Source organism: Primulina eburnea, chromosome 12, assembly GCF_022965805.1.
Source record: "Primulina eburnea isolate SZY01 chromosome 12, ASM2296580v1, whole genome shotgun sequence".
In the NCBI taxonomy this organism is placed as follows: Eukaryota; Viridiplantae; Streptophyta; class Magnoliopsida; order Lamiales; family Gesneriaceae; genus Primulina; species Primulina eburnea.
In genome coordinates, this window is record NC_133112.1 from 31347766 (window position 1) to 31362888 (window position 15123).

The window sequence follows — 15123 nt, forward strand, 5'->3', positions numbered from 1 at the left end:
CAAAAATGAAGACAACGAAAGGTGTTGCTGCCGCAGCATCAAATGATAGGTAAAATTAAATTTTCATATTATATCAAAATATCTAATATTTGTCAGTATCATTATTTAAATCAGTATCTAAACATAAGATTATTCGCATGTATAAATTTTTGGATCTAACTAATTATTTTCTATGATTTATTTGTTGTTAACATAAGGAAAAATAGTCAATTTATTTATGCAAATTGTCATCTTTTATTTTTTGGTTTTTTTATAGGAGAAAAAATGTGTTTATTTTAATTTGTCAAAATTGTGTTTCAGTCATGTAACTCCATATTTGGTTTGTTTATAGTCTTATTTCCCCCAAGTGCTGATGTGATACCGAACGCATCATTAATTTCAATGTCACATCAGCATTTCCAAGTGTCATGTCAGTGACGGTCGAATGGCAGACATTTAGGACATTCATACTAATATTTATAGACATGTCGGAAAGGAGGCCTAGACCAAACCTTTGTGTGGAAATTGATATCTTTTGTTTTCAAAATCTTGGCATTGTTTTATATTCAAAATATAGTGAACAAATCTTTTATTAAAGCTCTGGATTCTACACTGAAACATATGATCATATGAATGTTGGAATCCATGGGGGAGCACTTGATTAATCTTCTGTCAGTTGATTATTTTTATAGGGAATAATTTCTTGTAAAAACTTTAAAGTTAAAGCAAACCTAACAAGAAAAAAACTTATGGTATGAAAAAAAATACACCAAACATCTTACAATGCAAATACCATAAATACACCAGAATTTGAGAGAAAATATTGATTTTTTTAATAAAATATAATCGAAAAGATGTTTGACAATTAGGTACCAATGACTTTAATAGGAAAAAAATCATTCTAATATATCATATACCTAATAGATAACAAAGCAAGAGTTTTGAATGTATGAAATAACTAAATCTAATATCCCTCAAAAGATAAAGCATGTAGTTACAACAAATAAATAAATAAAGACTAGAAAAAATCATTCAATCCAATGTTTTTAAAAAATTCGACCGGACCGGACCGGGCCGGTTGACCCTAACCAGTTACGGGTCCGGCCTGGACCACACCTAGGGGTGAGCAAGATTTCGGTTAAACCGAATTAACCGACCGAACCGAGCCAATTCGGAAATTCGGTTCGGTTATTTCGGAAATTCGGTTTTCAAATTAAAAAAAAATCGGTTATATCGGTTAATTCGGTTCGGTTACAGTTTTCAAAATTTTTAAATCGGTTAACCGAATTAACCGATATAATAAATATTATTATTTAGTAAAAAATTTTATTTATCAATTTTTACAAATTTTTTAATTTATAATTTTAAAATCGATATAATATGTAATAATTGTGTTCAAATAAAACTTATACATTTGTGATGGGTGTGATTTTATGTTTTTATGCATTTGTGTAAACTATAATGTTAAAAAAAAAGTTAAATATATAATTAAAGTTAAATCACAATTTTTTTTAAAACTAATCGGTTAATTCGGTTACCGACCGAATTAACCGATTTTAATTCGGTTCGATTTTCATCGGTTATGAAAATTAATTCGGTCGGTTCGGTTATGGATAAATATTTCGGTTCGGTTCGGTTATGGCTAATTCGGTTCGGTCGGTAACCGAATTAACCGAATGCTCACCCCTAACCACACAATAACCATTTACCAATCAAAAACGGTCGAGAATGGGTCTGACCGCTCTTGAATCGGTTTACATGTTAAAAATTGGTTGGATCAGTTCAATTTTTTTATTTTTTTTAAATTTAAAATTTTATTTTTGGTTATATGTGTGTGATTTTTGAATTTTGAACTTTGCTAAAAATATTATTTTACTAGTATTAGAACTTATTTGAGTTATTTTTAATATATTTAATATATATATATATATATATATATATATATATATATATATATTATAATACATACATATAATTAAAATATCAAATATAAAATTATATTTGATATTTTAATTATATGTATGTAGTATAATTCACAACTGGTTCCCTTATTTTATGCCATGTTCCCAATTTCGTCCCTCATTTTTCAATTGCCTCGATTTTGTCTTCCATTTTTCGCGATGTTTCCGGATTTGGACCTACAGTTATGTTTTGAGTTAAAATTGACGGAATCCAGTTATGTGATTGTCTAGATTTGAACTTGAACCGGAAGTTGAATTCGAAAAATTCTTGTAACTGCAACCAAATGAAACTAGCTGTACAATGCTTCTTCATAGATGCATCAAAAGCTTTCACTGCATCTTCCCTGCCCTAATATGATATGTGGTAAGTACTACTAAATTTATTCGCGTCACTCGTGCTTCTTTCCAACTATCCTAAATACCTAGTATGATATACCATACCGTACCATATTGAAAAGTATACCGTATATCGTTGGCGTATAATGAGTCGGACGCTGATCCAACATGAATCAGAACAACCTCGATTTCATATAAACGTAACTACACACACCTTTATTCATATTTTCGGTCAATTTGAAGTCTGAATCCACTAGTTTACACTTTTCAATACAATTTTAGTTCTTTTTCAATGGAGTGTCGATGTTTTATATATCGATCGAAAACGACATCAATATCCGACCTCACATCAATATGAGCAACTATCAACTATTTGATTCTCAAACATTCAAATATTTTAATACAATTAAACCATGTCTTCTCGAACACATAATTGGTTAAAGCATAAAAAAATTCACAAAGAAAAAGGTGATTTTTGTGGGAATATTACAATTAAACAAGTACAATAAACACCTGATCTGGAACTTCACTACCAATATAATTATCTTAACAAATAAAAAAAAAAGGATTAAAAACAGCATGTTAGGTATGTCTCCAAAACATGATTCTTTTACAACTTTTTTTCCTTCAAATTAAGAATAATAATGTGTGTGTGCTTGAACAACAACCAACACATATGGTGTATATATTATTATTCTATCCGAAACATTCTTGTATAAATACAGCAGTTGGGATTTAGATGAAATGTCAGATTACAATTTAACTTCAATAAATGTTGTAGAAATTAAAATGGCCCTTCGTGCAATATTTGTGACCTTACTACTTTCTTTCTCCTTCCTTGCTTCTTTCAGTAATCTTCCAAATTCAAGTAGTATTTAGTTAATTACTTTAATTAATCAAGAGTTTTTGTAATTTGTAAATTTTAACCATATCTTTCTTTTTGTTTTGGTAAATAATTGCAGGTGCTATGCTAATATTGCATGAGATTGAAGTTCCCCCCTCACCAAATGATGCATTAAAGGTACATCACCACTTGAAAATAGCTAACCAAACATAGAATTTCTTGCTTAGAGCATGTCTTCACTAAGGAGTTTTTTTTTTTTTTTAGTACGATCGGTCGGGGGCGGGGTTAGAATCCAAACATATCTCCTCCGTGGAAGATGTTTATGTCATCCCAACCAGAAGTAGATGACTACTAGGTTTTTTTTCTTAATGATTCACTCGGGGAGATGATTTGAAATTCAAGTATTTCGATTATAATTTTATTGTTAATAATGAAACAATAAATGAAATCTTAAATTCGTACTTTAATTATTTATAGAAAGTATAATGAATTCAAATGATTTTATTATTGAATGAATTTGAAATTCATCTACATTAACATAAAACATTATATAAATTAAATATACAAAATGATTGATTGGAAGTTCATGATCTTAATTCTTTAAAACAAAAAAAATACATTTGAAATCGATCGATCGATAAAGTGAAACCTAAATGTTTGTTTCACATTGGATATCAGGAGATTTAGGACAGAAAATGGGCAAGATTTAAGGAAGAACTAATCTGCTCCTCCTTAATAAATAATTGTGTGGTGCGAGTGCACGTACATGATGAGTTCTTTTTCTAAAAATATTTTACTGTTAAGCTTTTGTTTTGATTGATGGAAACAGGTGGATAAAGCAGAAATTAATGTTGGGGAAAGTGTAGGAAATAATGTATTGATTGTTGGTAGGATGGATCTTGAGATGAACAGAGACTATCCGGGATCTGGAGCAAATGATCGTCACACGCCGCATCCACCACTTGATTAAGAAGAAGCCTTTTTAACTTCTTCCGCTTAAGAAAAAATCGCGTTTTTTTTTTCTTCCAATTATCTGTATTTACTACTCGCGATTTTTTTCATTATAATAGTACTAAATTGAGTTTTAGTCGTCTATCTATCTTTTTGTTTTTGAAATTTTAGTTTTTTTTTTTTTTTCATGAAAGTATATTGACGTAATGTCTGTGTTACGTTGAAAAAAAGATTAAATTTGTAAATTAATATAACAAAATAATGGATTAAATCTAAAATCTGAAAAACTAGAGGAACAAGTGTTTTTGAGTTTTTTTTTTAATGAAAAATTATAGAATGGATTTAGTTATATAATATTTAAAATTACAAATGTTTAGATGTACCGAATGGAACAAAAATCGGGCTAAGAATTTTGTAGGTGGTATGAAAATTGATTTGAATGGGTGGCATTGCCCCCACATGGTTTGAATGGACAAGATTCACACACATATGTGATTTTAAAAAAATTAATAGACCCCGTGTATGTGTGGCTAAATTTGGGTCCTTCATTCTATTATGCGGATAGTGTCCCTATATATAGGATGAAATCAATATGGCCTGTAGATCACAAGAGCCAGATGCTTAGCATGATTTCAACTTACACGAACCGGACAATGGAAGATATTAAACCGGCGGAGCTGGAAATGAAACAATGGGCCCGGTTCTGGCCTGAATTATTTATTTTTGACACCGTATTTATATATATAAAAAAAGGGATAGGTGTGAGATTTCCTTTGCTCGTAATTAAGTTTCGTATTCTGTTGCTCTTAATTAACCTTAAAATTATTAACACGTTTGTTAATAATTTAGTCATATATATATATATATATATATATATATATATATATATATATATTATATTTATAATTTTGATCATTTATATCGACAAATTTTATTTTTAGTCATTAGCATTTGATATTCATATAGGGTTCAATTCTGTTAGAAGAGACTAGCTCGAATTCAGACATCGGACTTAATCAGGGTCTGAATTCACAAAAAAGATCGTTAGAAATGGTCCTGAGTCTGGATATAGTATTTTCGGATGACCAAACAAAAAATAATCATATTTTAGTTTTTCAAAATCTAATATATGTATATGTTGGAATTTGGGACATGAAAGTTAGAGTTTAGAAAATATAAATATTTTGGAAAAAAATGACGGCGCTTGGCAGTCGATGCACAATACGTTAACCCATAAAAAATTTCATTCATTCCTGATTTATGTAACTCTAATGATCGAAAGTTTCCACATTTGATTTAGATATTTCTGATAAGTTCCGTGGCTATTCGATGGCGCGTGATGGGCGAATCACCGATACGACAATGCATGAAAAGTCTAACTTATTGACGATCTTTAACTTTCGAACACTTTCTCGAATTCCAATTTATAAATACCAAATCTTACACCAAAAAAAAATTGATGACTATTTTTGTTTTGGTCATCCGGATACAATATCTCCAGTTCTGAGATATATTTAATTATTATATTTTTATCAATATGAAAAAAAAATTAGTTTTATAATTTAGTTGATAATTATTTATCATAATATAATTTTTAAATATATATATATTTTAAAAATAATAAATTAAATAATATTGAAAATAAAAGTGTGTACCTGATTGAATTTATTAATGATAATTAAACTTAAAAGCAATTTACATTAATGATAAAATTGATTTTTTTAGCTTTATCATGTTTCAATTTCTCAATTTGTAAATAATTCATGTACCAAATAAACCATTTACAATAGTTAATGTAACAATTTATCAATATGACAATTGAGTAAAATCACGCATTAACCAAAAATTAATGCAGTTAAATACCATACACTGTTTGAAAACAAGGATCATAAATAGGTTAACAATCATTTTCAAGAAACTCAACTCTAAATAAATAGATTTATTTGTTTTTTCACACAAACTAATAAAAAATCGTTAGAAATGCAAATTTTACAAACAAACTTCCTATTTATTTTATCATTATTTAATTCATTCAAACAATAGTTATTTTTTTTAACACTTAGTAATAAAGATATATAATCGGAACGGGTGGATGAAGTGTATTGACATTCAATTTCATCACCATCCGAAGAAATTCATTCATATTCATACTTAGGACATCTCCAACCTTGCAACAAAACACATAAAAAGTCATTTTGGTGCAAAGTTGATTGCTCCAATGGGGGCGCTATCTCACCCTCTCTTGCACCAGGGAAAATATCTACGCCAAATTTGGTGCAATATTTTTCATTTTTTAATAAAATTATTTGTTTTTAATAATTATTAATAATGTATAAATAATAATTTAATTTTTGTTTTATTAATTTAATAATTATATATTTAACATAAAAATTAATTATAATCATTTATTCATTTATAAGTAAGTGTTTAATTATTGATTTTCAAATATTTATTTATTTATGTTAATTATTAATAATTAAGGAATATTTCGAGATTATTTTTTTGTGTAAGATTTGAAATAAATGGGTCGAAGATGGATGTTTTATTTGGTGTAAAAATCTCACTATTTCAGTGTAAAATTTATATCGAAATATATTTTATTGTTGGAGATGGTATTGGAAAATGCCAATAAGTGCCTGCTAGGAGAAGAGACCACAGGTGACGCAATGCTTGCATAAATATGGCAATTGAGTAAAATCATGCATTATTTTTTTAAAAAAAAATTCTTATAAAATAAATAGTAACAATTATTCTTCGGTGGGATGTTGACAAGTTCCTTTTGTTCAAATTTTCTTGATTCCTGAGGCCATATTCTTCTCCTCCCCTTTTATTGCTTTTGGATTTGTGAGATCTCACTCCAACCCATATTATGGGGTCCCCTAGCTACCTCGAAAATTTGATAAAATTTATACATTTTCATTAATTTATTTCAATTAAATAATTTTATTTTATTTGCAAAAAAATGAATTTTCGAATTTAGTAATATGGAAAGTGACCTTTGAATTGAAAACTAAATAATTTTCTACCTTAAAATTCTGAGGGATTGGTGGTTCTGTTCTGTTCTGCATCATCCTAGAATCTCCTTTATTTGTTATGGAATATATTAAAGCAAGAAAGGAGCTTCAAGTACACCAGCTGGTTAAAGGGAAAGCAACTTCATTTACTCCTCTTTTTCTTCATATTTTTCAAACTTTTGGGCCACATATATCATGCATTTCACTAATAATTATATTCCTTTTTTGAACTAGAAGCAAACATTGTCTTGCCCGATCAAGAAAATCGAATATACGTATTAAATTTTATGTATGTATAAAAAAACAATCGTCGCTTGATTGTGTTTTTTTTTTTTTTTTTTGCATTGGCTAGTCGAGAAGATAGAGGTATAGAACAAGATGATTCATCATTTCTAGTTAGTTTAGCTACTGTAGGAAATTTAAATTCTTGGCTATGGAGATTTGTTATCAAATTTGTGGTAGGGAAAGTAAATGTATGGCACTGAGATGGCAATGTTTTGGAGATCAATCATTGGATTTTGATTCCAAACGATCGAACTTCTTTGCCCGAAACCCGAGAAATCTGGGCAAAAATTATATGATCTTAATGGCTTTTAGGATTTGTTTGTTTGCCATTGTGACCTTCTTTTGTTTTCTCATTTTTATTTTTTATTTTCTCCTTTCTTGATTCGTTTGTTTGCCATTGTGACTCTTTTTGTTTTTGTTTTTGTTTTTTTTTTCCCATTCTACTTTAATTTTGTTGGGTTTACTTACTGATTAGGTCTCTTGTGAGACGGTCTCACGAATCTTTATCTGTGAGACGAGTCAACCCTACTGATACTCACAATAAAAAGTAAAACTCTTAGCATAAAAAGTATTACTTTTCATGGATGACCTAAATAAGAGATATGTCTCATAAAATATGACCCGTAAGACCGTCTCACACAAATTTTTACATTGCTTATATGGGTTAACTTATGTAAAATAATCGTTCTATTATCCGATTTATTCATTCATACACCTCCTATTGAAATATAGTGGTGGAGCATAGATTTAGTTGTCTATAAATATTAACATTTTTTAGCTCATATAAACCACCAAAAATGTCTTATACTAGAGAATGATTAGCGACCGATTTTTCTAGTATTGAAAAATTAGGCCATTAATTGTTAGAGACCGATTTAAGAGCACCAATATCTAAGTTAGGTACCAAATTTATTAACGTAGTCTCTAAATTCGGTCTACAAGTACACCTCTAACAAGACAACGTGAATTAAGTGGAAATCATTTAATGACAATCAAACAACACCTAAATCATGTCTTTAACTAAATTTTTGATGAAATTATGTCGATGTTTTATTTATCAACAAAACAAATATCAAGTTGGGAGAAGCTAGGGTGTACTCTTATTACGTATAAATTCATGGAGGGTTTAAAAGTAATTGCAAAATCTTTTTGCTTTCCCATTTTGCCATTTGTTACTACAATTTGTTCACTTTTTCCATGGATTCCTTTGTGTTTGTGGGAGAAAAGGGGAGCTATGCAATCATGCCTCTTTTGGTCATTTTTTTTTTCTGTTTTTGGAGATTATATATAATCGAGAACTAATCAAATAATATTTAAAATGTATAATGTATATGCATTTTATTTGAGTGAGTACTTAAAGAAATTAAGCTAAATTAAACTGAATCTCGTTCATAATTCATATAAAAAAGAAAACAAGGTGAGTTAATATTTTATTCGATCAGAATACTTGGTCAATGCCTCGAATCTCATTTTATCAATTTGAATGTATAAAATAAAAATATATATTCAAGAATCCATGCAATTCTTGGACTTTAAGCAAAGCGAAAAAGATGGGTATTTTTTGCATGACTTTCATGATGTATGCACTAGTTTTTATTCACATAAATTCATCATTTGAGTGGTAAAACGTAAAAGTTGAGGTGACAATTTACCATATATGTGTGTGTCTATATATATATATATATATATATATATATATATATATATATATATATATATATATATTTGTTATATTGTACACTAATCGTATTCATTTTGTACCCATTAATGAGATGACACTCGTTTGTTAGATGTGATAAAGCATATCAAAATTATATATCTAATAGATGAATGTCATATCATTGTGGACACAGAGGTGGACACGATTGATATAAAGTTCTCTATTAAAGGTTACATCAGAGACGAGGTTGAAAATTTAGCGAGTTGAATACGCGACATATTTTGTATTAAAACATACTTATTTTAAAAAAGGTTGCTTATAAAATTTAGAGAATATTGCAAATTTTGTTATATTTTTTTTCTTATAAAATTTTAGTTTGCAATTAAGTCCATTTTCATCAGAATGCTGATATGGTATTTCACACGTCAGCACCATATCGAACCATGTCATCATCATGTCGGTGCATGTAAAAAAATGACTGAAATTGCAAAAAAAGAAAAGAAAAGAAAGAAAGATAGTTGAATAAAATTGAAATTTTACGTTGTAAAATATCAAAATCGTAAAAAATTGAAAATAAAAATGCAACTTTCTCTTCATTTATAGATTTTTTTACCTGAGTTTATCAACTTTTACAGTTTCCATTTTGTTTGGATGACAAGGGCGGACACTTCCAGCAAGAAACTTTTATATCAGAAGAGGTTTGGCAGAATGATGGTCTCAGTGTATTATAATGTCAATAATAGTACTACATTATTATCAACACTTATCTTTTCTAAAAGATAAACATAAATACTTGCTTGTCCTAAAATCCAATGCTAGATTCTTTGATTCCCTTATCCCTAAAGAAACAAAAACAATAGGCCAATCCCTTTAATCAGTAAATAAAGAAAATTCAAGAAAATAAATAATGGAAAATTATAAAATGTAAAAGACAATTAAATTGGTTATCCCTTTCAATCTTTAAAAAGAAACATCAATAAAAGCATCATCATCATTTCTTCCATCAAAACTTCTTATGTTTTATAGAAAAGTTGCACCCAATATGCATCATGGTAGGGACTGCCTAGCTCACACTCATTCGTCCGGTAAATCCGACGACAACGAACAATGTTTATATTTCTTCGAAAATAAATTTTTACCAAATTTCCGATATCGCTCGCGCACAGAAAATATAACAGTACTCAATAGGTGGGAAAACATCTGGATACAAACAAACCATACACTTTTCCTCTTTTCTCTCCTTTTGAGACTCAAATTTGTTGTGTGTTGCTTTCTTTATTTTTTGCTCTATCAGAGAATCTCTCCACCCTTTCAAGTCAAATGAAAAAAAAAAAGAAAAAAAGAGTTGTAAACAGAAAAAATAAAGTTTGATATGAAATGGGAAAATGGGAGAAATGAAGGGCCACGGCTCAGGGAAGAATATATTCTTCCCCAAGCATAGCCCCACTCGTGTTTCCTTGTAAGGTGTGAGGCTAAAAATCTCTTATAAAACAAGAAAAACAAACATCCTTATACCTATGATCAAACTCCACAAAACCTTATTCTTTCCAAAGAAACAGATATGTCTCCTCAAAATGATCAAACTAAAGAAATGAACTTGGTTCTATCAAGTGATGCGAAGCCGAGATTGAAATGGACTCAAGAATTACATCAACGGTTCGTCGATGCTGTCGACGAGCTTGGTGGCGCAGAGAGTTGAGTATATAGCTTCTTCTATTTTTCAGGATGAAATGTTTAATATCCCTATTTTCCACTTACCGTCTTTGCCGCTGTATGTTACTGATATATACCACATATTTTGATATCAGAGATATAATTATATTTTGAAATGCAGAGGCTACACCAAAATCTTTGATGAGGGCGATGGGAATTCATGGACTCACTTTGTATCATCTCAAGAGCCATTTGCAGGTAATGTTATTGCCCTTTCATGCCGCATTCTTTCTCGATTTGTTTCAAGAACGGTTCTTGAATGAGTTAATGCATTGAGCTGCAGAAATACAGGCTCGGAAGAAGTCAGCTGTTACAGAATTGCCACCAAATCAAACAAGAAAGTATGCAACATTGCTTAATATGTGATGCTAATTAGTATCATGAAATTATTTTAGAAAATTAATGGATTATGATTTATATCTCTTTTTGAATTCAGATCATCGTGAAACTCGGAGAAATGATCATTTGATTACAGGCATGATTTGTGATGGTGCACGTCAGCAGACTAATGAGTAATAAGTTTTGAATAAATTCTTCAAGTTTTTTCAATGTTTTGATAGGAAACGCACAGAATGAATTTTTAAATAAGGGTTGTGTTTAATCAGAAATATGCAGATATCCGAGACTTTACAAATGCAAATGGAGGTGCAGAGGAAATTACATGAACAAATAGAGGTAAAAAGGTTTGCAAATTAACAATTTATCGGAAGACGATTCGTGCAAGTTGTTAGGACAATATATATATCATATCGACTAATAAACCTATCCAAGCTTCATCCCACGTGCAAAAACTGATCATATCTAAAACTATTTTAGGTGCAAAGACATTTGCAGCTAAGAATCGAAGCGCAAGGGAAGTACCTACAAACGGTCCTAAAAAAGGCGCAAGAAGCGCTTACAGGATACAGTTCTTGTTCCATTGAAGTGGAGTACGCGAAAGCTCAACTTTCGGAACTAGTTTCAATGGTGGAGTACTCCGGTTGTCAAAGTTCCTCAATCTCATTCTTGACACAAAGCGAAGGCTTGTATCCAAGAAACGCTTCACGAAAACCATTAGTACATAATAGATCATCACTCGAAAGCTCGGTAACATCTTCTGAGAGCTCAGACAGGATGGAAGGAACACATTGTAAGGTCGAAAATGGAAAAACTGATAAAGGGAAGAGAAATTCTGTCGAGCTTTTGCTAATGGAAATGCATCCAAAGGATAAGAGTGGATCGTCAAACGAATGCAGCAGCAAGAAAAGGAGCAGAACCAAAACAACTGAGCATGATCTGTTGATCGATTTGAATTGCAAATCTTTGAATAGTTTTGATTCCGGCATAGAAGCCATAGACTTGAACTGCCAGGGGAGTGAACTCTTCAATGAATAATCAGTGTTTGTGCTGTAAAAAATAATTGGTTAGATATGATCCGAAGAATATAATGCTCGGCGTATTTATGTATGTTCTTGGATATATAAAACTGTACTTTGTGGAGTAGTATATGTTAAAAGGCGCTACACTTACAAAAAATTGTGTATATTCTCCATCTATCTGTATAATAATTTTATATATAACATGTTTTTGCTGTATGGAAGTGGACCAAATCGGAGACTAAGAAAGTTCTGAACTTGTTAGCATCGTTTACAAAGGTACTATTGATGTCATATACTCCTTTATCTAGTTATACCGCTCTTTCGCGATTTGTAAAATATGTTTGGATCATACTCTTATAGTAACTTGATTTAACTATTTTCTATCGTATTAAAGGACATAAGCAAAATAATTTGCAGTGTAATTCTTTACATCTAGTCGTGCTCACGTGGATCTACGAACGTATATATCACTACTTATTCGGCAATTCACGAATTCTTTTTGTTCCTCCATGCTTCTCAAGTGATTTTGAGGAACCAAAGCGGCAAATATTTGTATCCTAATAACATAGTTTACATGTTACTGTAATAAGTCTAAGTCCGAGACTTTATTCAGTGCACACCCGAAAGATAGTTCGTTGGCCTCGTCATGTAGCAGTTTTCCCACTTGAATTCTTTAATTGCCTCGTCTGCTTTTATTTTCCTTCAACGGAAATACTTTAGCATACAAATCATTCTAGGAGAAAACTGACAAAACTCAAGGAGAAATCATTAGCAAAGACTTCGTACACAACGGCCTGGGAAGAATAAAGGTTATTTTCTATGTTCTCTCACGCAAATTTCACGACATTCGTCTTTTCCTTTTACCAGCAATCAGGTCCTTGGTTTGATGAGGTGTGAACTAGTTAGATTCAATCGTGTTTAAATCAGTTTCTGGGTTTGGAAAACCTCCTTTGTATTGTATTTGAGGTAATGAAGATTTTGCTTTGACTTTTTCCCCCAATCTCTTATTTAATTTCAAGTTTATTGCACCAAAATTTACTGTAAAAAGATCTGCGAGCAATCCAAGCTCCTGATAAAGCAATTTTTCCATTATCTGGATTAGCAGTTTATGAGGTTTGTTTTTATTAAGATTAAAATATCCCAATAATCTTCTATTTCTAGATCATGCTTGTACATTATTCTAGCAATATTCTAGGCTTAGTTTATGTTTATAATTAGCTTGATTATTATTCTAGCAATATTCTAGGCATAGTTTATGTTTATAATTAGCTTGATTATTGTACATATCTCTAGCCTTAATTTACGCTTGTACCTTGTATATTAACCCCATTCATGATTGAGAAGAGCAAGGAATACCAATTCTATCATGGTATCAGAGCCCTAGCAGCCTAGCAAGCTCTTACCAATTTTTTCCTTCTTTTCGATTTCTTCAGCCATCATAATCAGCCTCTTTCTCTGATTCTTCTCATCATCATGGCAGACGATGGCAAAATCGATCCCAACTCTCCCTATTATCTTGGGTCTGGAGATCAACCTGGAAATATGATCACCCACGTGATCCTCTCTACTGAAAATTATATTGTCTGGGCTCGTGCAATTAAGCTATCTTTGAAAGCTCGTCGAAAGTTTGTGTTTGTTGATGGGACAATCACCAAACCGACGGAGAAGAAGAAACAACTCGATTGGGACACTGTCAATTCTATGCTTGTCTCATGGATCACGCGGACTCTTGATCCGAAATTGGCCGCCTCCATTCCTTTTCATGATGAAGCAAAACGCCTTTGGGATTATCTTGAGAAGCGTTTTTGCGTGGCCAACGGTCCTCGTCTTCAACAATTGAGGGCCGATATTACCAACTGTAGGCAAATTTCGAATATGTCTATTGATGATTATTATACTCGTTTGATGGGATTGTATGATGAATTGGATCGTCTCAAGCCCCTCCATGCGTGTGAATGTGGTAATTGTGCCTGTGATGTTGCTGGTCGATTCGCTGCGGATCGGGAGGAGGAGAAACTCCATCAATTTCTCATTGGCATTAACGATGAGTTATATGCAACGGTACGCTCTAATTTGTTGTCCACTTCTCCTTTACCTGATCTCGATCGTGTGTAACAAGCATGCCTACAGGAAGAAAAGTCTCGGGGTATTGCTCGAGATAGAGCGAACAAGGAGGAAATCCATGCGTTTGCTCTCCAAACTGCACAACCCAATGCTCGTTTTACCCGTCTCGATAAATCCAAATTGTATTGTTCTGCTTGTAAGCGACCGGGTCATGATAACGATTCTTGTTTCAAAATTCATGGATATCCGGATTGGTGGGAAGATCGGAACCGCGGAGTCCAAGGCCGTGCACGGCCCAACGCACAACCACCTCTTGCGGCTCCTACAAATGCTCCTCGTGGTCGACCCAAAGCCGCGGCTGCCATGGTCGTGACTTCCAACGATGTGGCAGGTGGGGGGAGCGATTCAGTGGATCCATCTCATGAGTCTCCTGGCCTCTCTATGCATGATTTAAAACCGGATCAGGTTCAGATTTTATTAAATATGATAAATAATCACCAGCATGATCAGATGATGGGTGAGCTCTCTTCCTTTTCCTGGATTATTGATACTGGTGCTTCTCACCATGTTACTGGCACTGAATCATGTTTGACAGACACTCATCATATTCCACAATGTTCTGTTGGGTTACCTAACGGCGCGCATGCCATTGCTACTAAGGCTGGCCGCGTTTTGTTGACTGATGGGTTGATACTTGAGAATGTTTTATTTGTACCACAGTTCCATTTCAACTTAATCTCGGTGTCACAACTAATTGATGATTCTAAATGTCTTTTACAATTCACTGATTCTTTATGTGCTATACAGGACCTACGCTCGGGGAGTGTGATTGGAGCCGGTGAACGTAAGGATGGACTCTATTATTTTCGGCGGATTCCTACAGTGTGTGTGGTAACAATTCCAGAGATTTCGGATTTTGAGCTGTGGCATCGTCGTCTGAGGCATCCGTCAGATAGAG

At 31.9% G+C, this 15123-nt stretch overlaps 2 protein-coding genes across 3 annotated transcripts; both read left to right on the forward strand.

Annotated features, from left to right (window-relative positions):
- Positions 1 to 3000: 3000 nt before the first annotated feature.
- LOC140807790 (uncharacterized) lies at positions 3001 to 4227 on the forward strand. Of its 2 annotated transcripts, none has more exons than XM_073164753.1 (3): positions 3001 to 3144; positions 3239 to 3297; positions 3950 to 4227. In XM_073164753.1, the coding sequence occupies exons 1-3, from the start codon at positions 3021 to 3023 to the stop codon at positions 4088 to 4090; spliced, it is 324 nt and encodes a 107-aa protein (XP_073020854.1). In that variant the 5' UTR covers positions 3001 to 3020; the 3' UTR covers positions 4091 to 4227. The 2 variants fall into 2 exon arrangements, with proteins under 2 accessions (XP_073020854.1, XP_073020855.1); XM_073164754.1 differs by having other exon boundaries at positions 3012 to 3126.
- Positions 4228 to 10260: 6033 nt separating this feature from the next.
- LOC140808332 (myb family transcription factor PHL8-like) lies at positions 10261 to 12301 on the forward strand. The gene is made up of 6 exons (XM_073165427.1): positions 10261 to 10724; positions 10865 to 10941; positions 11027 to 11084; positions 11180 to 11255; positions 11349 to 11418; positions 11560 to 12301. The coding sequence occupies exons 1-6, from the start codon at positions 10592 to 10594 to the stop codon at positions 12115 to 12117; spliced, it is 972 nt and encodes a 323-aa protein (XP_073021528.1). The 5' UTR covers positions 10261 to 10591; the 3' UTR covers positions 12118 to 12301.
- The last annotated feature ends 2822 nt before the right edge of the window (positions 12302 to 15123 follow it).

Coding starts and splice junctions, on each gene's coding strand:
- LOC140807790 (XM_073164753.1), top strand. CDS start 3,021: ATGTCAGATTACAATTTAACTTCAATAAATGTTGTAGAAATTAAAATG. Junction 3,145..3,238: donor CAGTAATCTTCCAAATTCAA/GTAGTATTTAGT, acceptor AAATAATTGCAG/GTGCTATGCTAATATTGCAT. Junction 3,298..3,949: donor CACCAAATGATGCATTAAAG/GTACATCACCAC, acceptor TGATGGAAACAG/GTGGATAAAGCAGAAATTAA.
- LOC140808332 (XM_073165427.1), top strand. CDS start 10,592: ATGTCTCCTCAAAATGATCAAACTAAAGAAATGAACTTGGTTCTATCA. Junction 11,085..11,179: donor CCACCAAATCAAACAAGAAA/GTATGCAACATT, acceptor TTTTGAATTCAG/ATCATCGTGAAACTCGGAGA. Junction 11,256..11,348: donor GCACGTCAGCAGACTAATGA/GTAATAAGTTTT, acceptor GTGTTTAATCAG/AAATATGCAGATATCCGAGA.